Source organism: Lontra canadensis, unplaced genomic scaffold (assembly GCF_010015895.1).
Source record: "Lontra canadensis isolate GAN:19392208 unplaced genomic scaffold, GSC_riverotter_1.0 scaffold5, whole genome shotgun sequence".
Taxonomy (NCBI): domain Eukaryota; kingdom Metazoa; phylum Chordata; class Mammalia; order Carnivora; family Mustelidae; genus Lontra; species Lontra canadensis.
Genome location: NW_022630999.1, coordinates 3,951,649 through 3,977,423, shown reverse-complemented (window position 1 = coordinate 3,977,423; position 25,775 = coordinate 3,951,649). Strand labels below are relative to the sequence as shown.

The 25,775-nt window shown below is 37.7% G+C and overlaps 1 protein-coding gene across 1 annotated transcript in view; it reads right to left on the bottom strand.

The window, feature by feature from the left end:
- Positions 1 to 25,775, bottom strand: part of WDR70 (WD repeat domain 70) — a 294,218-nt gene that overhangs the window by 203,926 nt on the left and 64,517 nt on the right. Inside the window, exon 8 of the mRNA XM_032851351.1 lies at positions 2,849 to 3,002. Within this exon, the coding sequence (XP_032707242.1) occupies positions 2,849 to 3,002 (154 nt within the window). The remainder of the gene's footprint in view (positions 1 to 2,848; positions 3,003 to 25,775) is intronic.

Sequence of the window (25,775 nt, the reverse complement as noted above, 5' to 3'; positions counted from 1 at the left end):
CTGTGTTTCTGTACAGATTTGTTTACCCATCCTTGTCCTACTTTCCAAATCATCTTATTGTATGTACTATATGTACTGTAAGTCTAAGACTGCAGAAATAGCCAGAAACAAAACTAATCAGATTCCTTTCTTCTTGAAATTTTATTGGTTAAAATTTAAATCCACAAAGTCTTAGTCTGTCTATAATGTAAGAAGTCCTGAGTGACTGAAATAATTAAGAAGAGCTTAGAGAGCGGCAAAAGCTCCACTTCCTCATAGTTTTAAAGAAATACTGTCAATGGTAAGCATAAACTAAAAAGAGAATAAATTAAATACAAGTTTTCAAAGGTTTCATTTACACAAACCAGTTGCTTAAATAATTTTGGACTCCCAAAAGCTTCAAATAAAGCAGATAAAAGTAGAACTAAGTTTAAGACAAGAAGAGTGACCTAGAGACCTATCTGCTTTCTTTCCTTACCACTATCAATCTCACCAATATCATCCTTGGTGGATTCCTAGGGGCAATGATTTTAAGGAGAAGGGAATGAGAAATTCTAGTAAAATATATGAAAAAAAAAGAAACTACTGAAGCCACCACTGCAATATAATTATATGCTTAAATTATAAGTGAATTCTGTCTGCATCATCTAACACTGGCCGCTTAATAAACAATCAATCACACACAAAAAATGCATGGGACTGTGAGGGTTGAAAGGCACTTCACTAGGTTTCAACAGAGGGCAGTCTGAAACATAGCATATTAATTTATTCCAACAGCTCAACTAGAGCATTAGATTATAGTCAATTCTCATTACTTGCAATAGTTAGGGACTATAACACTACTATACAATGTTCCGTAAACACTGAATTATCCAATACAGGGTTGGGTTCATACAAGCCCCTAGTCATATCTTCATCAACCAATCAATATGTAACTTTATGTTTTTATTTAATGAAACATTATTTAATATATACATTATTAACATTGAACTGATTCATTAACATTGAACTCACAGGCCTGAATGAAGCTTATCTAATGAATGTATTTCTCTGTGAGACATATCATGGACATTCCACACTTAGGAACACCAGACAGTGCCCCAGCACTGCAGCACTACACTTGGGGGGCATTTTAAACAGCAAAATCACCAACGAAAGGCCCTCAAAAAGGAGAAATGTAGCACTGCTAGATCACAAAAAGGACACTTGATTACAAAGAGCTGAAACAAGAAGAAAGAGCATCAGCTTTTTCATGTTCTTTTTTGCTCCTCTGTACAGTGCATGTCTGCAAACAACCACAAAAACACTGTGTATTGATTTGGGGGTTACAAAAACACTTCAGCAAATACAGAAACCACAAATAATGAGGATCCACTGTATTGCCTTAGACAATCACATCTATTAGATTCTGATATAGTTACAAACCTTGAGTATTAAGTGTTTTAGAAGAAGGTACTAGGACAGGAAAAGAGGAGTCAAAGTCAGAATTAAAACTGAGGGTCGGGGCGCCTGTGTGGCTCAGTAGGTTAAAGCCTCTGCCTTCGGCTCAGGTCATGATCTCAGAGTCCTGGGATCGAGCCCCGCATCGGGCTCTCTGCTCAGCAGGGAGCCTGCTTCCTCCTCTCTCTCTGTCTGCCTCTCTGCCTACTTGTGATCTCTGTCTGTCAAATAAATAAATAAAATCTTTAAAATAAATAAATAAATAAAACTGAGGCTCAAAATTCTGCACCAAGCATATGCACTGACACTGTAATATATCTGTGGCAGGTTGCATTATTGTTCCCAGTCCATCACCACTCCTGTACCCCCAACCTTTGGCATGCGATACTGGAGATCCCCTCACTGAAGACCTGAGCAAATTTCTATACTGCTACCCGTGGTCATGAGGTTTGCTCTAGCCAAGGCAATGTCCATGGACATATGAGCAAAGGCCTGAAATGTGCTCCAGAGTTGAGGTTTCCTTCTTGTGTTTCTGCCATCACCGTGTGAAAAACGTGTCCACAGGCAGTTCACTAGTGAAAGGAGGAAAAGAGACATGGAACAGACCTAGACATTAACTGCAGTTTGAAGCCACACTTGAATATCCCACGGATATGTTAATTATAAATAATCCATTAAGTTTGATAGCATTATACAGCTATAGTTAACTGATACTTCATGTAATTTTAAAAATATTATCTCACTAAAAAATCCTTATATAAAAGGCTGATGAGACCCTCTTTCGTCCTTATCCTAAAGCCTAGTACGTAGTAGCTTCGTAGTATGTTGTTTCCAAAGATGGCTGCATCCCTATCTCCCATCCCATATGATCTTTTACAATGTGATCTTGTCATTCACCCACTGAATGGTGGAGTCTATCTCTCCTCTCCTCAAATTTGAGTTGGCCCTACAATCTATAGAAGTCTTGAAGCCAGACCTTATAAAATCTGAAGTTTCCATGTTCCTTCTTCATGGAACCCAGTCATCAAGCAGGAAGTCAGACCCCACTAAGTCCACCACACTGTTGGAAAGCCCCAACTAGATATATGGAAAGAAAAGGTGGGAGAGAGAGAGAGCACACATGCAGGTATGCATGTGCACATAATGGGGACAGGGGAGCACTGGAAACAGGACAGATACCATGGGGTAGAACACCAACTATATATCATCCAAGTCAGGCATTTTGAACATTAAAACCATCAGCATAAGAACTTCCTGGTCAATCCACAGAATTGTGGAGAAATTGTGAGAAATAATATATTGTGAAAAATAATACATTGCTTAAAACAAGACACTAATTTTTAGAGTGAATGATAGCAACTCTAACAAGTCATTAATAAATGTGTGCTGAATTAATTAAATTCAATAAAATATCTTGCTTAATGCTTACCTTGGTGTTTGCCATGTCCACAATATACTGGTCTCCCTTTATACATTCCATTACTTCAAAACCATCTCTGTCAATCACTTTGGCCTGAGAACTTCCAGATACAACAAGAATCATGTCTCCTGTGTTACTATACTGCAGTGACTTGATCTGATGGCTATGAAAAAGAAAAAAGAAAATAGTGTTGTAAGACACTGGGCATAATGTTTACCCTTCCAGTATATTAAGCACTGCCAGAAAAATGTCACACAACTGCACAAATTGATAATTCTTCAAAATAGAGATCATCAACCTCAAAGGGGCCCTCAACACCAGTGGCTATCCTGTTAGCACTCTCCTCCCACTCACCACAGCATCTACTAAAATATCTACTCACCTTAAATCTTCAACCCAACCAACTGCCCTTCTTTCAGCTGTTGATTTGTCTGGCTCTTTCCCAAAGGCAACAAACAAATGTCTCAACTTCCTCCCACTAATGTCATAAACTTATCTGCATCTGAACACCTCTCTTCCTCCTCCTCTCTGATTACAATGGTGGATGTAAACCTCTTCCTGCCCATGGCAAATCTAATACCTATATTCTGGATCGCATCCTCTCCAGTCTCCTCAGGAACTTCTACTGATTATCCTCTCCTCCCCTTCACAGCTAAGTGCCTGAACAAGTTTTCATCTCCTCCTTCATTTCTCCAGTACTACAGTATCTTTTGCACACTCACCACTCCACTCATTCCCCCAGCTTCCGGGATATGGTCTGCTGATGGCTAACAACTGAACTCCTTCATACAAGATTATGTTACCATTCCAAAGCAGCCCACATTCAATGCCTGGCCAGCGTGCAGGAAAATGGTCCAGCCCTCTACTTCAGGCGGGATCCAGGGGAAGAATGACGCCAGCTTCAGATCTCCCTGTGGGCTGAGCTGAGGCTGCTTCTGCAACTACATGATAATGCAGTTTCTGTGCCTTCCAAAGGGCGCTTCCCCTGCACCTTCTCTCTCGGGGCCTGATCCCCAAAGCATTCTTCAACCAACCTTCTACATGCAAATCCTGGAATTTCAAATAATGGTTCTGATGAACCTGACCTGAGAGAGCTGGTATCGAAAGTGGTCCTATGAAGTCAATGCTAAGATGAGATCACCGAGTGGCTAGGAACAAGGACCGCATCACAGGGAGCACATAGTCCTCAACATGCTACAGCAGTGCAAGTGCAACTGCTAAAGTTCATCATGAAGGGAAAGGTACTGGCTAGTGTAGCATTCCAGGGATTTGAGAGGTAAAGGAAATGTGAGAACTGAAACAACTCTAGAACTGGACAGCTGTTACTGGGTGTAGTCAGTGCAATGAATAAAGACAATGAAAGGCTGAGGATGAGTAATCACCAATTAAAACCTAGAGTGTGAAAAACCCAAAGGGCCTCTTTGCCAGCCTATAAAGACAGGGTTATTGGTCCCTGTCAGGTTAAGTGGTATGCAGTGACTGATCTGGTAAAGCATCTTTTTCTACCTCTATTAGGAAGCAAGCCCAAAAGCAGTTGACATTCACAGGTGTCCAACAGCAGCACACATGTGCATCCTTGAGCCCGGGCTACATTAATTTCCTGGCCCTTTGTCTTAACATAGTCCAAAGGGACCTGGACCATCTGGACAATCTGAATTAGTTCATGCTGGTCTGTGATCTAGATGACATCATGCTAATTGAATAGGGTGAGCAAAAAATCAAGTACATTGGTGAGAAACATGCTCTCCAAAAGATATGAGGTAAAGCCTAGAAAAGAGCAAGAGATTAAGACAAGAATGTGTAGGGAAGATGCATGTAGGTAGACATGTGAAAAGTGGACACCAAATGCGAGCTCTTTGTATCCCATGTTAATCCCAGACAACACCAACTTTGAAGGAGGCAATAAACCACACAGACAAAGTGACTTGGCCAGTTGACATTAGCTAGCTTTTGTCATCATCCATACCACTGTTAATGCAATAGGCTTATAAGTGAAATAGCAGTGGGAAAAGGGATGGAAGTTATGCATGGGACCAACGGCAACTCTGCAAATTGACCTATTACTGCCAAAGGTCCAACCTGCCAGTAACAGAAGCCTAGGATAAGACCCACTCCTGAAATCAATACTAAACTAATGAGTAAGTCAAATACATAATATGAAAAACTATAATAAGTATATGGGGAAAAAACTGAGTGGGGAGGGCAGAAAATGTGAACCAGGGGACAGGGATAAATGTTTTAAGTAAAATGGTCAGGAACTAAGTGACTGAGTAAGCTACGAAGTGAAGGAGTGGACTATGAAGAAACAGCTTCTAGAAAAGACCAAGCAGCAACAGTTACTAGAAAGGAACTGCAGCAAGAGTGAATCTGGCATTTCTCCAAGGTAACTGTACCAGGGTGAGCAAAGCAACAGGAGTTGGAGAGGTCAGAATATGTAGCAAGTAGGGTGAGCAGATCAAGGAGGGCCATGTAAGCCACTGAAAGGACCTTGGCTTTTGTTCTTTCGGGGAGAAATTTGAGGAAACCCATCGGAGTGCTCTGAGCTGGGCAGTGACACAATCTGACCTACACTATACAGAACCATTTTTTTGTGCCTGGACAATTCTGCACTCAGAAGTTTGTGGACTCCTTCTTAGTATGTTTTTTAAACATATTTTAAAAACTACATTAGACATATACTGGAAACCATTATTGCTTTATCACATAAAGAATAACCACAGTAAAAAAACTAAAAAGTAAAAAAAAAAAAAAAACCCTATAGTAACTAATAACTACAGTAAAAATAACTACAGTAAAAAAAGCAAAAGTAAAAAATAACTACAAAATACTTTTTAATTTTGTGACATATGTGAGTTTCTGTACTAACGTATCAAGTAACTATGCCGAGAGGCAGGTCTAATAACTACTGTAATTTCAAAGCAGTGATGAGCATAAACAATGTATATTTCAATATGACTGTAAGTCATATTGTCTTACAGGTATACCTGTGACTTTGTTGCCTACTCCCATAATTAAAGGAAATGCTAAAAATCAGAGGTTAGTGAAAAGAAGTAATTTTTCATCCAAGTTCAGAGAAATTGAGAGTGCCAGATATTGAACTTATGAATTGTGGAATTTAAAATAACTGTAATTAAGAAATTAGGGTTAGGGTTAGGGAACAGAGTAGAGAGCCCAGATATGGACCCTTAACTCTATGGTTAAATAAACTTTGACAAAGCAGGGAAAAATATACAGTGGAAAAAGACAGTCTCTTCAATAAATGGTTCTGGGAAAATTGGACAGCTATATGTAGAAGAATGAAACTCCACCATTCTCTTTCACCATACACAAAGATAAACTCGAAATGGATAAAAGACCTCAACCTGAGGCAGGAATCCATCAGAATCATAGAGGAGAACATAGGCGGTAACCTCTTCAATATCAGCCACAGCAACTTCTTTCAAGATATGTCTCCAAAGGCAAAGGAAACAAAACCGAAAATGAATTTTTGGGACTTCATCGAGATCAAAAGCTTCTGCTCAGCATAGGAAACAGTCAACATAACAAAAAGGCAACCCACAGAATGAGAGAAGATATTTGCAAATGACAGCACAGACAAAAGGCTGATATCCAGGATCTATAAGGAACTCCTCATCTCAACACACACAAAACAGATAATCATATCAAAAAATGGGCAGAAGACACGAACAGACACTTCTCCAATGAAGACATACAAATGGCTATCAGACACATGAAAAAATGTTCATCATCACTAGCCATCAGGGAGATTCAAATCAAAACTATATTGAGATATCACCTTACACCAGTTAGAATGACCAAAATTAACAAGACAGTAAACAATGTGTGTTGGAGAGGATGTGGAGAAAGGGGAACACTTTTACACTGTTGGTGGGGATGCAAGTTGGTACAGCCACTTTGGAAAACAGTGTGGAGATTCCTCAAGAAATTAAAAATAGAACTTCCCTATGACCCTACAATTGCACTACTGGGTATTTACCCCAAAGATACAGATGTAGTGAAAAGAAGGGCCATCTGTACCCCATGTTCATAGCAGCAATGGCCACAGTCGCCAAACTGTGGAAAGACCCAAGATGCCCTTCAACAGATGAATGGATAAGGAAGATGTGGTCCATATACACTACGGAGTATTATGCCTCCATCAGAAAGGATGAATACCCAACTTTTGTATCAACATGGACGGGACTGGAAGAGATTATGCTGAGTGAAATAAGTCAAGCAGAGAGAGCCAATTATCATATGCTTTCACTTATTTGTGGAGCATAAGAAATAACATGGAGGACATGGAGAGATGGAGAGGAGAAGGGAGTTGGGGGAAACTGGAGGAGGAGACGAACCACGAGAGACCATGGACTCTGAAAAACAATCTGAGGGTTTTGAAGAGGCAGGGGGTGGGAGGTTGATTGAGCCTGGCGGTGGGTATTATGGAGGGCACGTATTGCATGGAACACTGGGTGTGGTACATAAAAAATGAATTCTGGTACACCGAAAAGAAATTTAAAAAAAAAATTTTAATGACAAGGTATATAATACATACATTAAACTGAAAATTAAAAAGAGAAACATGCAGAAATTTTAGAATGAGAACTACAATTACTGAAATTTAGAACTAATGGATGGGTTTAACAGCAGAGAATTAATGGTTAAAAGATCATTTTTAGACAGAAGCATGAGGACAAAAAATGGAAAATGCAGGAAAAGTTTAAGGTACATATGACATGTGGTGAAAAAGTCTCACATTAGAATTGCAGAATGGAAAAAGAGAAAAGCAGAATGTGAAGAAGTGACTGTCAAATTTTGGAAAAATGATAAAAGACATTAACCTGGAGATTCAATAAGTACTACAAACCACAAAAGGGGAGCAAAATCCACAACCAGGCACATCATAGAAAAAGTGCTGAAAGCCAAAGGCAAAAGTAAAACCTTAAAAACATTGTTTTTTCCAAATATGTTTTCATCAGGAAAATTCAAAAGTAAAAGTACAGTGAGATACCATTGCTTACCCACCAAATGACCAAAATTTAAAAGGCTAACAATACAAAGTTTATTACTGGGACTGTGAAATGGAAAAAATCTGTCTTCTGAGACAAAGAAAACTGTCACATCAGCAATTACAACATATTCTACATACTATAGGACCAGCACTGATCAATAGAACTTTCTGTGATGGTGGAAACATTTTACATCTGCGTTGCCCATTATGGTAACCACTAACCACTAGCCACATGTTTCTATCAGACACTAGAAACATGGCTAGTGCAACTAAGGAACTTAATTTTAATTTTATTTAATTTAAACTTAAATAGCTACATAAGGCTATTGGCTAGTGCACTGAACAAGTACAGCTGTTAACAATATGAAATAAATATAGAACGGTCTCAACTTTGGAACAACGGAAGACTCTTATTGGCTCATAAAACAGATGAAAAATGAAGTACTAACTAAAATTTTCTTTAAAAACAAAAGAAAACCTAATGAAATCTATTGACGTCTATTTGGATGATAATAGTACTGGTACTAAAAAGTCAGTTGTACAGTCCCTAAATGTGATTTCCAGTTACAAATTTAGGAATGAATATTGAAGTAAACTCTCCATGTAAAAATTGCTTATTCACCATGCTAAATAAAACACAGTCTATAACATTCTTCAGAGATGGCATGGTAAAGTAGTAGCATACATCAAAGCAATCTTAAAGGTATATGCTATCTCAGGTGCCATTCTCTCAAAAGAGAAATCACCAAATAAATATGTGTGGAAAGCAAACAATTTAACTAGATATTAATACACAAACCTATAAAGAATTCTGCGGGAGAGCTAACTTAATAAAGTCCCAAATATAAACTTTCTCAATCAAAAAGCAAAACTGAACATCTGTCTTTTTAAACTGTCTTCATAACTTCCTTGATGAATGTAACTCTGTTGGCGGAAAAAAAAAAAGTCAAATTCTTCGATTTATCTGAAAAGGCCAATCTGAAAATAAAATAAATTTCAATGATAAGACAATTTTAACAAAATTTTAGGCTATTTAGTCTTATTTAGATTTACTTCCTAAGTCTATAATTTCAAGGCTGAGAAATAAATGGGTATTTCAGCAGAAAAAAACTATTAATCATGGTAATTTTGTCTTCTAGAAACAGGATATATACAAAAGAAATCAAAATTTAAGAGTATCTAGCTAAGCCACAAAAGAATTATTCTTCCTGGCTGGTTGCCAACTCCAAATCAGCTATTTACCAATGAAACTGTTTTTCTTCAGAGCTACTAACTAGAAACTACTTCTCAAAATTTATACTAACCATTTCTCCTAAAATGCTGAAATTCTAAGTGATAGTCTTTAATTTATTTATTCTTCAAAAAGCCATTCTTAATGCAATGATTCAAAGTACTAATTCCAATGCAAAGGTAACTCAAACAAAGGTCTGAGTGGGCTCTGAGGTTAGAATGTGTGACAGGGTGAGGAATTACCACAATGCCCCAGATCAAAGGGTCAAGGTAGATGAGAAACTGAAGCTCCCAAACCAGGCGCTCATAAGAGAGAAACCTAGAAAAGCAAACATGGGGCTACTGCCCAGGCCCTTCCTTCCTAAAAAGAAAAGCTTCTCTAGTCTTATGCCAAAATGATAAATGCTAGGAAGTAATGAGGTCCTTAACAAAATTCTGACCAAGGTCCCAAATTTAAACGTTAAGCCCAGAAGCAGGCCCCCATTATAAGATATAAAATTATATGTTTCGCCAGATTTGCCAGTTTTTCACTTATTGTCCCACAGCTCCAAATTCACCCTCCACTGCCTGCTGTGCAAAAATGAATTTGGGCCCTTTAAATATTTTTCCTTTGCCCTGTGTCATGAAGTTTTGCTGATAGAGGGTGCTAGAGAGGGATTGCGTTGGGGGGAGGAGCTTTCCCCACTATATCCAGTGTGCTCTTCCTGGGGTGGGCTCCAGAGCCCCACAGGGCTTCTCTAGGGTTTGGCTCTCTGGAGCACTGTACAGCTTCTCTATGCCTGGCTGCTAAAGTACCTCAGATTCAGCAAGATCCAGCAGCTTCCCCCAGCGCCTCCCTGTGGCAGTGCTATCAGGGTGACTCTGGCGAGACAGGTTTCTGGAAAGTTCTGGAAAGTTCTGTCAGAGCACAACAAATGCTTTATCATTCAATGAGCCAAAGCCTTGTCCTCTCAAATGCCTGGCTCTCAATCCTGGAGGCCTTGAATGCTTTATATCTCCACTCTAGGGATAATAGATGCTCCTTTCACCTGGCATTCCTGCATTCCTTAAAGTACTCTTTACTTTTTATTAGCTAATATCTCATTTCTCCAATCCTCTGTTCGTAATTCTTTATAATAAACCTCCCCTTTTTCAAACTGCTGTGTGACTATTCTCAACTTATTAGACCCTGATGGATATACTAAATTTCAAGTGATTAAACAGAAACTGTGAAAATTATGGGCAGTTTAGTCCAATCTGTTTATATACACATTTATACACAAATGCACACAAATGTATATATATAGAAACAAGCAGATCAAATTTTTGATAATTAAATAGTTCAGACTGCTAAACTAAAGTAGTTCACAGGGTGTATCTTTGTTAACAGTAATCTCACTTTGGAGAACTCTATTTTCATTAACCATAAAAGATCTAGTAGTGTATGAAATCATTTTGTTGGGGCACCTGGGTGGCTCAGTGGGTTAAGCCTCTGCCTTTGGCTCAGGTCATGATCTCAGGGTCCTAGGATCAAGCCCAGCATCGGGCTCTCTGCTCAGCGGGAAGCCTGCTTCCTCCTCTCTCTCTGCCTACTTGTGATCTCTGTCTGTCAAATAAATAAAATAACAATCTTAAAAAAAAAAAAAAAAGAAAAGAAAGAAATCACTTTGTTTTCTCTGGTGAATCATTTTTATTTCTTTGGAAATAATTTTCTAAAGAATAGCAAATTTTAATGAGAAAAGGTAGTAAAAACAGCAGCTCTCTTTCTCTGGCTATGTGCTCTGTGAAATTGCTCTATTTATGTTTGGAGGTAAATAAAAAGTCTCAACAACCCCACACTAATATTCACCTTGTAAATTAAGATATATAGCCATATAGGCAAACTTGATGTTTTCCTTCTGTGTCACTGGTTTTCATATGCTCTCTTTGTCAACATTAAAATGAAAAGTTAAGCATCAAGCTCATCATTCCTGTCCCACTTCGCTCTTAATTCTGCTAGCCACAGAGTTAAAAGGACAGGATTAAGGAGTCATTAGACACAGTACTAAGGAGAATTAAAGGGCTTCTTCAAGGAGTATAACATCTGCTCCTCAAATTCCTGCCTAAACAACTAAGATTCCGATCAAAGAGAAAAGAGGGAAAGCCAATCTGACAGTAAACTGGAGTCATGAGGAAGTGAATGTTCTCTCAGGGAGTAACTCTGACACCAGAGGAAGGCTTAGTGACATTGCACAATTCTTTCTGTGAAGTTATTCATGGGGCAAGTGGGAGTATATGAGTGTGAGTGGAGGGGAATGGGAAGGTGAAGATTGAGGATCCTTTTAAGTAGTTTTTGCTCAGCTAGCAAAACAAGCTGGGACATGCAAGACAGATAAACACAGCTGTCTGGGACTGTCACTTGGGGCTCAGGAGCCAACGTGTCCTGATGTAGTGAGAAGTGCACGGGAATGTGAGTCAGGAGGCCGGGGATCCAAGTCCTCGCTCTGCTGTTAAGTGGCTGTGTGATGATTAACAGGCCCTTCAGCTTTGCTAGGTTCAGGCAGTCTCCCCATCTTTTGGATAATTAACTGATTCAACTAGTTGGCAGCACCATGCAGAGGCGATCCTGAGACAGAGTTCACGCACTTTGCTGAGTCCTGGTGCCTTCCACTGAAAAATCCTGGAACAGTAACACTTACAGTATTGGGGTGAGGATTAAAAGTAATATACACAATGACACCTAACACAGTACGTGAAATGAGTCGTTGCTATTACTATTACTTCTTTATTTCCAAGGTCTCTTTAAGATTGAACAGGTATGAGATCTTGGGAGCCAACTATAATGAATATACTCAAATTGAATACAGCAAGTATTTCAAATTCATTACGAGTTAAGATAGTATAAGTTTATCACATGTTTTAATGATCTATTAACCAAAATATTCATGAGAAACATCCTTACATCTTTTCTGATTTTCTGCACCTACTCCAAAAACTCAAGTCCTATGTCAAATGTGACTACTACATTCTTAGAAATGAAAGATGATAATAATTACAGAAAACATAGTTTCAAATTTGCATGCCATTTTCCAGGTAGGCAATAAATATTATCCAGTGCTGGGAAAAGGGCAAGAAAGCAAGAGACCTGACTCAGAGCCATCAAAGTTTTCTGTATGGCAATATCAGAAAATGGTAATTTATTCCATGCCAAAATACATCTTCAGCTACTTCAGTATTTTAGCTTTAAATTTAAGAATTTAACTTTAGATTTCCAATGCAAAATTAATTAAGAATATGTCACTTACCAGCTTAAACATACCAAAGGTTAGTAAACTAGTAGTAACTTACAAAAAACACTGTATCGGTCAAACAAAATTAAAGCCAGAAAAATTCTACCCAGGACTATACATACATAATTTTACTAAAGCTAATCTATAACTCTTCCCTTCCATTAAAATGCATACTCTTGGGGCACCTGGGTGGCTCAGTGGGTCAAAGCCTCTGCCTTCGGCTTGGGTCATGATCCCAGGGTCCTGGGATCAAGGCCCTCGTTGAGCTCTCTGCTCAGTGGGGAGACTGCTTCCCTTCCTCTCTCTCTCTGCCTGCCTCTCTGCCTGCTTGAGATCTCTCTCTGTCAAATAAATAAATGAAATCTTTTTAAAAAATGCATACTCTAATTTATAAATGTAATAAAATTACTCTATCACTCAATAAAGTACAGATTAATAGCTTTGTGACTTTATATGATTTCACACTCAAGTTCCACGCTAAAATAAGATGGTCAATCCAAAAGGCAAGAATGCAAATACTTAAACAATATGTTTTCATGTCTTCTGAGGATTAGAGAAATATGATTAAAAACAGCCAACCAATGAGAATGACTAGAAAAAGCTAAGTCTTTTTGTTCTGAGTCTTCCCAACAGTTTCCTTTATGATAATGTTGATGCTAAAAATAACTCAAGTCTTAATTCTAGTAGCAGAACAACAGGGGCTCAGGATTTCACAATGAATAAAAGGTGTTGAGGGAGCACCTACGAGAGGGACCTACTTTATTAGAAAGCCTCTCTGGAAAAGCAATGTTTAGGTGGAGACCTAAGCATAACGAGCTACATGTTTGTGAGGGGGGAGCAGGTACCAGGGAGTAGGGAAGAGCATTCTAGGCAGAAAACAAAGTACACAAACACACTATGTAAAAATCTCTCAGCCACTCTGCTAAAGCAAAGGAAGAAATAAGCAATGGCCAGATCACAAGGAACATCATAAACCAGGGAAGGCATATGGGTTTTAGTCAAAATGAATCAGAAAGGCATTACACGACAAGGGGAGTTAGAGAGGAGAAGGGAGTTGGGGGAAATTGGAAGGGGAGGTGAACCATGAGAGACTATGGACTCTAAAAAACAATTTGAGGGTTTTGAAGGGGCTGGGGGTGGGAGGTTGGGGGAACCAGGTGGTGGGTATTAGAGAGGGCACGGAATGCATGGAGCACTGAGTGTGGTGCAAAAACAAGGAATACTATTATGTTGAAAATAAAAAAATAATAATAATAATAAAAGAAAGAAAGGCATTACACGGATTTAGCATGAATAGTGGGGAAAAAAATAAAGAGACTGATACAGAAATCTAAGTGAGGTTTAAGCCTGAGGTGAACTCTAAGGGAGGGACTGTAAAAGAAATTATAGAGACAGGAGGAATAAGGAATATGGTACCTATGAAGTACAGGTACAATGCATGAAAATGGGTTTTTTCTCCAAATCTTGCATCAGAATTCACACTTTCCATCTTGACAGATATTACCAAACTGCTCTGTGGAAAACAGGTTTAGTAAATGCCATCTCCTCTCACTGGATACCGTGGATCTCTTTCTCCTTTGCCAGTCTTGTAAGTGACAAGTAGCACCTCATTGGCATTTTAATTTTTCCATCTTTTATTGTTAGTAGAGTATCCATTTTCATGTTATTGGTCAGTTATATTTCTTCTGCTGTTATCTGTTAATTCATTTCCTTCAACCGGTTTTAATTTTCAAATATCCTTTTCCTTACTGATTTGCAGAAGCTACATATTATGGATATTAGCCCATTACTTTCAACATGTATTTCAACTTTTTCTGAGTTTATCATTTGTCTTTTCATTTTCTTTACAATGTCTTTTGTTTCCTAAGTATAAAATATCCTTTTAATTATAACAGCAATTATACTGTTTTGGATGCCATGTAAAAGTAGAAAGTGAAAGTTCTTCGTTTCCCCCACAGAATATACTTCCATTTGCAAGATATAACCTCCTAGGGGCACCTGGGTGGCTCAGTGGGTTAAAGCCTCTGCCTTCAGCTCGGGTCATGATCTCAGGGTCCTGGGATCGAGCCCTGCATCGGGCTCTCTGCTCAGCGGGGAGCCTGCTTCCTCCTCTCTCTCTGCCTGCCTTTCTGCCTACTTGTGATCTTTGTCTGTCAAAAAAATAAATAAAATCATTTTTAAAAAAAGATATAATCTTCTAAACTTTCCCTAGTAACTGAAAAATGTAAATATGTAAGTTATATATTACAAAAAGGGAGCACCTAGGTTACTCAGTTGGTTAAACATCTGCCTTTGGCTCAGGTCATGATCCCAAGGTTCTGGGATCGAGCCCCACATCAGGTTCTCTGCTCAGCAGGAAGCCTGCTTCTCCCTCGCCTACTTCCCCTGCTTGTGTTCCCTCTCTCACTGTGTTTCTGTCAAAGAAATAAATAAAAGTCTTTAAAAAAAAAAAAAAGTTCAAAAAATAAAAAGGAAAGATTTTTGGAAAATGGTTTTTATTTAATAAACATTCAAAAATGTTTCTCTTTTCTATATAAAATTTTTTCAAGAAAACACAGTTTTGGGCAAAAAACAGGCAATTCAGAAAACAATATGTAAAAATACATTAAGGCTGCTTTTCAAAAGACACTTAGGAAAAGGAAAAGCTTCAGACTGAGAGGAAATATTTATGATACACAAATCTTAAAAGAGCTTTATCAACCAACCTGAGAAGAACAACTCAATTTTTCAAATGTACAATCTGGATAGCTCACTAAAGAAGACATACATAATGAAAGACATAAAAAGATGCTAAACATCACACTAACTATGAAAACTCAAACTAAAACCATTTACATATCATTACACACCCAAAACAATGGCTGAATTTTAAAATATGGATACCACCAAGTGTACCTAAGGATATAAATTAACTAAAACTCATACATGGCTGCTTAGAAAGCAAAATGGTACAGGCATGTTGGGAAAGTTTGGCAATTTCTTATAAAGTTAACATATACATAGCATACAAGCCAACAGTTCTTACTCCAAATTTACTCTATTTATCCAAGGAAAGTAAAACATCTATCTACAAAAAGACCTGTACAAAAATATTTATAGCAGTTTCATTCAAATATCTAAAAACTGGAAGCAACCCAAATCTCTAACCGGTGAACAGATAAACAATCTGTACTGTATTCGTATGATGAATACTACACAGCAATGAAAAGGAGAAAACCTACCAAGAGAGGCAACAACAAAATCAGATCAGTGGTTGCCTGGTGTCAGGAGAAGGGACTGACCACAACGTGACCAGAGGGAACTTTGGGGGATAATGAAACCTTCTTTATCTTGACTGTGGTGCTGGTAACACGACTATATGTATTTCTCAGAACTCCTAGAACTGCACACTTGAAAAGAATATATTTTACTGTCTATAAATTAACCCTGAGTAAATATAATTTTTAAAAGTTCATTAAGGTGCAGCCACTCTGGAAAATAGTATGGAGTTTCCTCAAAAAGTTGAAACTAGAACTACCCTACGACCCAGCAATTGCACTGCTTACTAGGTATTTACCCCAACAATACAAATGTAATAATCCAAAGGGGCACATGCACCCTAATGTTTACAGCAGCAATGGCCACTATAGCCAAACAATGGAAAAAGCCCAGATGTCCGTTGACAGATGAATGGACACACAAGGGACCATTATGCAGCCAATGAAATCTTGCCATCTGCAACGAAGTGGATGGAATGAGAGGGTATTATTGTTGAGCAAAATAAGTCAATCAGAGAAAGATAATTATCACATGATCTCACTTATATGTGGAATTTAAGAAACAAGGTAGAGGATCATAGGGGAAGAGAGGAAAAAAATGAAACAAGACAAAACCTGAGAGGGAGACAAACCACAAGAGATTCTTAATCTTAGGAAATAAACTGACACCGTGAATGGCCTAAATGCTCCCATAAAATGGCACAGGGTTGCAGAATGGATAAAAAGACAGACCCATCCATATGCTGTCTACAAGAGACTCTTTTTGAACCTAAAGATATATCCAGAATGAAAGTGAAGGGACAGAGAACCATCTTTCATGCCAATGGACCTCAAAAGAAAGCTGGGGTAGCAATTCTCGAATCAGATAAATCAGATTTTAAACTAAAGACTATAGTTAGAGATACAGAAGGGCACCAAATCATTCTTAAAGGGTCTATCCAATAAGAAGATCTAACAATTGTAAATATCCATGCACCCATCATGACAGCAGCCAACTACATAAGCCAACTCTCAACCAAAATAAAGAGAAATATTGATAATAATATGTTAACAGTAAGCAACCTCAACACTCCACTCTCAGCGATAGATCATCTAAGCAGAAAATCAACAATGAAACAAGAGCTTTGAATGACACACTGGACCAGATGGACCTCATATATGCTGAACATTCCACCTTAAAACAACAGAATACTCATTCTTCTCAAGCACACATGGAACTTTCTGTAGAACGGACCATGTACTGGGTCACAAATCAGGACTCAACCGATACAAAAAGAATGAGAATATTCCTTGCATATTCTCAGATTACAATGCTTTGAAACTGGAACTCAATCACAAGAAAGGGTTTGGAAGGAATTCAAACACTTGGAAGCTAAAGACCATCCTGCTCAAGAATGTTTGGGTCAACCAGGAAATCAAAGAAAAACTTAAATAATTCATGGAAACCAATAAGAACGAAAACACAGTAGTCCAAAACCTATGGGATACAGCAAAGTTATTCCAAAGGGGGAAAATACATAGCCATCCAAGCCCCATTCAAAAAAAAAAAAAAAAAAAAAATCCCAAATACACAAACTATCTTTACATATTAAAGAACCAGAAAATCAACAACATATTAAGCCTAACCCATGCACGAGAAGGGAAACAGTTAAGATTAGAGCAGAAATCAATGAATTAGAAACCAGAAATACAGTAGAACAAACACATCAATGAAACTAGAAGCTGGTTCTTTGAAAGAGTTAATAAGATTGATAAGCCACTGGCAGGACTTACCCAAAAGAAAAGAGAAAGGACCCAAATTAATAAAATTATGAATTAAAGGGGAGAGATCACGACTAACACCAAGGAAATAGAAACAATTATCAGAAATTATTATCAACAGTTATATGCCAGTAAGTTAAGAAACTCAGAAGAAATGGATGCATTCCTGGAAACCTATAAACTACCAAGAATGAAACAGGAAGAAATTGACAACCTGAGTAGACCAATAACCAGTAACCAGATTGAAGCAATGATCAAAAACCTCCCAAAAAACAAGAGTCCAGGACCTGATGGATTCCCTAGGGAATTCTACCAAATATTCAAAGAAGAAATAATACCTATTCTTCTGAAGCTGTTTCAAAAAACAGAAACATAAAGAAAACTTTCAGACTTTCTATGAGGCCAGCATTACCTTGATCCCAAAATCAGGCAAAGACCTGATGAATATGGATGCCAAAATTCTCTGAAAGATCCTAGCTAACAGGATCTAACACTACATTAAAAGAATTATCTATCACAACCAGGTGGGATTTATCCCTGAGATGCAAGGGTGGTTCAATATTTGCAAATCAATCAATGTGATAGAACATATTAGTAAGAAGAGAGAGAAGAACCACAGGGTCCTATCAATTGATGCAGAAAAAGCATTTGACAAAATACAGCATCCTTTCTGATTAAAACTCTTCAGAGTATTAAGGATAGAAGGAACATTCCTCAATTTCATAAAATCCACCTATGAAAAACCCACAGCGAGTATCATTCTCAATGGGGAAAAGCTGAGAGCCTTTCCCTTAAGATCAGAAACATGACAAAGATGCCCACTCTCACCATTGTTGTTCAACATAGTACTAGAAGCCCTAGCAAAAGCAATGAGACAACAAAATGAAATGAAAGTTATTCAGATTGGCAAAGAAGACATCAAACTCTCTCTCTTCGCGAATGACATGATACTTTATGTGGAAAATCCAAAAGTCTCCACCTCCAAATTGCTAGAACTCAGACAGCAACTCAGTAATGTAGCAGGATACAAAATCAATGTACAGAAATCAGTTGCTTTCTTACATACTAACAATGTAAGTGTAGAAAGAGAAATTAGAGAATCAATTCCATTTATAACAGCACCAAAAACCATAAGATACCTTGGAATAAACCTATCTAAAGAGGTAAAGGATCTGTACTCAAGGAATTACAAAATACTCATGAAAGAAAGTGAAGACAGAAGAAGATGGAAAAACATTTCATGCTCATGGATCAGAAGAATAAACATTGGTAAAATGTCTACGCTGGGGGCGCCTGGGTGGCTCAGAGGGTTAAGCCTCTGCCTTTGGCTCAGGTCATGATCCCAGGATCCTGGGATCAAGCCTCACGTCAGGCTCTCTGCTCAGGAGGAAGCCTGCTTCCCACCCCTCCCTCTCTGCCTGCCTCTCTGCCTACTTGTGATCTCTCTCTGTCAAATCAATAAATAAAATCTTAAAAAAAGAAAAATGTCTACGCTGCCCAGAGCAATCTACTTTCAACGCCATCCCAATCAAAATATCAACAGCATTTTCAGTGTGCTGGAACAAACAATCCCAAAATTTGTATGGAACCAAAAAAGATTCCGAACCACCAAGGAAATGTTGAAAAAGAAAAACAAAGCTGGGGGTATCACGTTACCTGCCTTACAGCTGTATTACAAAGCTGTGATCACTAAGATTAGCATGGTACTGGCAAAAAACCAGACACAGACCAATAGAACAGAAAAGAGAGTCCAGATATGGACCCTCAACTCTATGGTCAAATAATCTTCAACAAAGCGGGAAAAAATATCCAGTGGAAAAAAGACGGTCTCTTCAATAAATGGCGCTGGGAAAACTGGACAACTATGTATAGAAGAGTAAAACTTGACCATTCTCTCACGCTATACACAAAGATCAACTCAAAATGGATGAAAGACCTCAATGTGAGACAGGAATCCATCAAAATCCTAGAGGAGAGCACAGGCAGTAACCCCTTCGACATTAGCCACAGCAACTTCTTTCAAGACACATCTCCAAAGGCAAGGGAAACAAAAGCGAAAATGAACTTTTGGGATTTCATCAAGATAAAAAGCTTCTCCACAGCAAAGGAAACAGTCAACAAAACAGAGGCAACCCACAGAATGGGAGAAGATATTTGCAAATGACACTACATACAAAGGACTGATATCCAAGATCTATAAAGAACTTCTGAAACTCAACACCCCCCAAAAAAATAATTAAGTCAAAACATGGGCAGAAGACAGGAACAGACACTTCTCCAATGAAGACATAGAAATGGCTAACAGACACATGAAAAAGTGTTCATCATCATTAACCATCAGGGAAATTCAAATCCAAATCACACTGAGATACGACCTTACACTAGTTAGAATAGTAAAAATTGATAAGGCAAGAAACAATGTCGGAGAGGCTGTGGAGAAAGGGGAACCCTCGTACACAGTTGGTAGGAATGCAAATTGGTACAGCCACTTTGGAAAACACTGTAGAGGTTGCTCAAAAAATTAAAAATAGAGCTACCCTATGGCCTAGTAATTGCACTACTGGGTATTTACCCCAAAGATACAGATATAATGAAAGAAGGGCCATATACACCCCAATGTTCATAGCAGCAATGTCCACAATAGCCAAATATGAAAAGAGCTGAGATGCCCTTTAACAGACAAATGGATAAAGAAGATGTGGTCCAGGGGTGCCTGGTGGCTCAGTGGGTTAAGTGGCTGCCTTCAGCTCAGGTCATAATCCCAGGGTCCTGGGATCAAGCCCCACGTCAGGCTCCCTGCTCAGCGGACAGCCTGATTCTCCCTCTCCCTATTCCTGCCACTCTGCCTACTTGTGCTCTCTCTGTCAAATAAATAAAAATCTTTAAATGGAAAAAAAAAAAAAAACTAAAGAAAGAAAGAAAACGAAGATATGGTCCATATATACAATGGAATATTACTCAGCTATCAGAAGGGGTAAAAACCCAACTTCTGCATCAACATGGATGGGACTGGATGAGAATATTCTAAGTGAAATAAGTCAAGCAGAGAAAGTCAATTATCATATGGTTTCACTTATTTATGGAACAAAAGAAATAGCATGGAGGACATTAGGAGAAGGAAAGGGAAAATGAAGGAGAGGAAATCAGAGGGGGAGACGAACCATGAGAGACTATGGACTCCGAGAGACAAACTGAGGGTTTTAGAGGGGAGGGGGTGGGGGGAAGGTATTAAGGAGAGCACTGCTTGCATTGAGTACTGGGTGTCATAAGCAAACAATGAATCATGGAACACTACATCAAAAACTAATGATGCACTGTATAGTGACTAACATAACATAATAAAAAAATAATAATAAATAAGCTGAGACACAATACAGGAGTTCACTGATGGGATGCCTGGGTGGCTCAGCTGGTTAATCAAGTGCCTTGGGCTCAGGTCATGATCCTGGAGTCCCAGGATCGAGTCCTACATGGGGCTCCCTGCTCAGCAAGGAGTCTGCTTCTCTTTCTGACCCTCCCCACTCTCATGCTCTCTCACTCCCTCAAATAAATAAATAAATCTTAAAAAAAAAAAAATTCACTGATGGTTAACAAGATAGAATTTACAAATTATGTAACTTGACGACAGTTGCAGAAGGCAGCAGAAACCCAGGAAATTAAGTTCAAAAAATCTTTAAGCTTATATAATTTTACAAAGCAAATATCAAAGAGAAAGGGAAAATATATTCAGGTACATAATGTTTATCAGAGAATACTAACTGTGCTTTTTCCCACATACCTTTTCATCCCCTATAAAAGATTTCTGTTGATGTACATGATCTCATCTGATCTTCATATAAACCAAGTAAACAACCTCCTCTCCAGTTAGTAAACCACAAGAAGTCTTATCAATGCCTGGGAGTATCCTGACATACATGAGAATAACTGGTGATTTTATCAATCTAATATTACAGCTGAAGGCATCTTACTTTCCAACTTCTTCCTTCTTATTGGTGATATCCAAGATTAGTTGCAGACAAATAAAAGTTTGTTATGTATAAGGTTGAAGGAGGCTAGATGGATGTAATATTCTACCTTGCATCTCAAGCAGAGCCTAATTAATGATGCCACTGATCAGTGATATCTATGGGGGGAAAAGTAATATATGGCAAAGTTTGCAAAATCTAGTAGTTTGGAAATATATATTAATATATGATATCATAATATATTAATAAGGAAAGTCATAAAGCAAGTTTACCAATTTATTAATGAATATAAAAAGTTCAAATATACGCTGTCATTAAATTCACTGGACTAGGTCAAGTGAAAAGAGACACAATGCCATGATTACTCAAGTTTATGTAATTCTGCTTCCATACACATCAACTCATATACCAATCATGTGTCTACGGTTAGCAAGGGGAATCTCTGTCCACCTTCAATTTCTTTTTCAGAACTAACTGATAACACACACACAGAAAGCACAAATACCTAAATAAATCACTAATTTATCACGCAATTATGTGAAATGAAGAAACTATTACGATGCACAAATATCAGTTGTAAAATAATAAAAAACAAATTTCCCTAAAATCCAAAACATTATTATTTCAGTTATATGGCATGGGCAGTGAAAAAAGTATTGAGATATGTAAGGCTTACAAATAAAAGAATTAAGCAAACACACCACCCTTGACTGTTTCGAATGGCACTTATCCTAAATGGTTTCAATCCCTTCTGTGCTTTTGTATAACATAATGATTAATGGTACTTGCATTCAAATCCTTGCTCTATCACTTTGTGTGACCTTAGGCTAATTAATTAATCTCCCTACGCCTCCATTTCCACATCCGTAAGACAGGGATAATAAATGTATCTATGACACACGGCAGTTGTGAGAATTCACGGATATGAAGAATTCAGCCAGACTCAATAAACTAGTACGCAAACAGAACATATCTTCTTTGTTCTTTAACAAAAGAAAAATAAAAAAGGCAAGAAACAATGTTGGAGAGGCTGTGGATATTATTATTCCTGGATAAAATAAGTAGAATCTACACATGGTAGCTGAAAGTCAAAAGATGTAAAAGAGACAAGTAACAACATGTTTTCCTTCCAGATAACCAGTTCTTTTCCCTATAAACAACCAGTGTTATTGGTTTCTTCTATACCTTTCCAGAAGTATTTTATGCATATATAAGCAAATAGTACATACTGTTTTTTCCCAAGCTTTAAAGAAAAATATATATACTTTAAAAAAATAAATACTTTTAAAAATACTATACCATTCTTTAAAAAAAAAGAAAACTATATACTTTTATACTGTGCTTTTTTAACTCTACATATTTTTGAGGATTGTTCCACAATTGATCCTTTTCTCAATACCTTAGGTAAGTATTTTTCAAATGTGAGTAATAACACCTTCCTTCTAATAGGAGAGTAGCTGAGAGATCATTTTGTGGTGGCAAATGATTTTTATAACATTACTTAACTGCATATAAACAGGTGACAAGGGTTCTTATCCTTACGCACTCTTATAAAACTATCAATTCACAATGAATTTAAAAGTAAACATTAACCACTCCACACCCACAGGAATGACTATCATGAAAAAGACAGTAACATATGATGGGGATCATCTAAAGACACTGGAACCCTTATATACTGCCAGTACAAATAGAAAGCAGTATAGTCATTCTTGAAAACAGTTTGTCAGGTTACTAATTATATTAAACATAAATTTACCACATGACCTAACAATTCCCAATGCAGGTAGTATCAACCTAAGAAAGACATAAGATGGAAACATATATCCTTCCCAAGACTTGTACACAAATGTTCATAATAGCATTATTCATAATAGCCAAAATGTAGAAATAACCCAACTGTGTCCACCAACTGGCGAATGGACAAACAAAATATGCCATACATACACACGCACATAAATAAAAAATGGAATACTATCTGATCGTAAAAAGGAACAAAACACGGATGTGTCCCACAATACAGATGAACTTCAAAAACATTATGCTAAGAGGTCAGATACAAGAGACCACATGCTGTATGACTGCATATGTAAGAAATGTCCAGAAAAACCGAACTGATAAGAAACAGACAGATTGGCGGCTGCATAAGGCTGGAGGAGGAAATGAAGAGTGACCACAATGGAAATGAGATTTGATTTTAGAGTGATGGAAATCAGACTGTGGTACTGGTTGCACAACTCTTTAAGTTACTAACAATTAATGAACTGCACACTTACAATGAATGAATTTTATGTTATGTAGACCATACCTCAATAAAGTGATTTTTTTAAGTAAATACTAAAACAAAAGATCCAAAGAATTCAGATTAATTTTGAGATGTTTGCTGAAACAATATCATACAGAATGAAACAACTCCTTTGTTGTGGAACAAATTAATTATGTCCACCTACCTAAGTCCTCTAACCTACTTTTGGATCAGCTAGTTAACGAATATTTACTGTGTGCTATAGCACATGCCTATTTTACTGTGCTCCAGTGATGACACAATTTCCCCCTCAACTGTCTTTTTCAAACTATTGTGAAAAATTTATTCATACATCACTTCATGACAGAACAAATCTTCCCTTGGTGCCAGCACATTTATATATGATGCGTGTCTCTGCTCAAAATTAGGGGCTGGCCAAAGATGATCAAAATCAAAAAACAAAATGTTTTAATTAATGAAAGAAATTCATGAGCCCCCAAAAGTATGTCCATGAAGCCCAATTTGAGAAATCTTTAATGTGCAGTCTTAGAAGTTACTGAAATATGCAGAGCAGTTCTGCTACGTGCCCATTCACAAAATGGCTTTGGGAAGATGATCTCTAATGCATGATCAGAAACAACTCTGTCTTCGATTATGAATCTTTGGTGAATTTCTGAAATGGAAATTTATTTTAACATTTTTAATCATATTTAACATTTATAAAACAATTAAGAATAATAATTTTGATGAGATACCTAATGAAAAATAGAATTCACCCATATGAAAAGGTTGAACATTTAAGACAAATGATAAAGTACTGAAACCTTATCATGTGATACTAAAAATCTTGAGGGGGATCTTGACAAAGAGCCCCATGTTGGGCTCTGTGCTCAGCGGGGAATCTGCTTGAGATTCTTTCCTCCCCCCCCCCCAGCTCTCTCTCTCTCTCCCTCCCAAATAAATAAATAATTCTTTAAAAAGAAAAGATACACACACACACACACAATGGAATATTATTCAGTCATTTAAAAAATGAAATCATGTTACTTGCAGTAATGTAAATGGAGGTAAAGAGTATTCTGCTACATGAAATAAGTCAGACAAAGACAAATTCTGTATGACGTCACCGATATGTGAAATCTAAAAACCAAAACCAACAGACCCTTAAAAACAGAAAACTCATGGTTGCCAGAAAGAAGGTGAGGAAGGGGGACAGTTATGAGAAACAGGCAAAGAAGATTAAGGGAGCCAGTTATAAAATAAATTATGGAGATGAAAAGTACAGCATTGGAAATATAGTCAATAATGCAATAACATTGTATGACAGATACACGGTGACTACATTTATCATGATGAGCACTGAGTAATGTAAAGAATTATCAAATCACTATGTTGACCTGAAACTAATATAATAGTATATGTCAACTATAGCTCAATAAGTATTTTTAAAAAATACAGGCAATTGGGGCGCCTGGGTGGCTCAGTGGGTTAAAGCCTCTTCCTTCGGCTCGGGTCATGATTCCAGGGTCCTGGGATCGAGTCCCACATCGGGCTCTCTACTCAGCGGAGAGCCTGCTTCCTCCTCTCTCTCTCTGCCTGCCTCTCTGCCTACTTGTAATCTCTGCCTGTCAAATAAGTAAATAAAATCTTAAAAAAAAAAAAATACAGGCAATCAGCAGCATTATTTAGAATAGCCAAGCTACAGAAGCAGTCCAAGTGTCCACTGACAGATGTATGGATAAAGAAGATCTGGTGTATACACACACACACACAAAAAACAGAATATTATTCAGCCATAAAAAAATGAGATCTTGCCATTTGCAACAACATGGACGGAGCTAGAGTACAGGGCTAAGCAAAATAAGCCAGTCAGAAAAAGACAAATACCACATGACTTCACTCATTTGTGGAATTTAGAAAACAAAATAATAAAGAATAAAAAAAGAGAGTGACAAACCAAATAACAGACTCTTAACCACAGAGAACAAACAGATTGTTACCAGAGGTCGGGTGGGTAGGGGGCGTGGGTGAAACAGGTGAAGAGTACACTTTTCTTCATGAGCACTAAGTAATATACGGAACCACTGACCACTGAGTCACTATACTGTACACCTGAGACTAATGTAACACTGTAGGTTAACTACACTGGAATTTAAAAAAAAGACACAGGCAATCCTTGCTTTGCATAGTTCTGATATGCATGAATTTCAGTCATCATA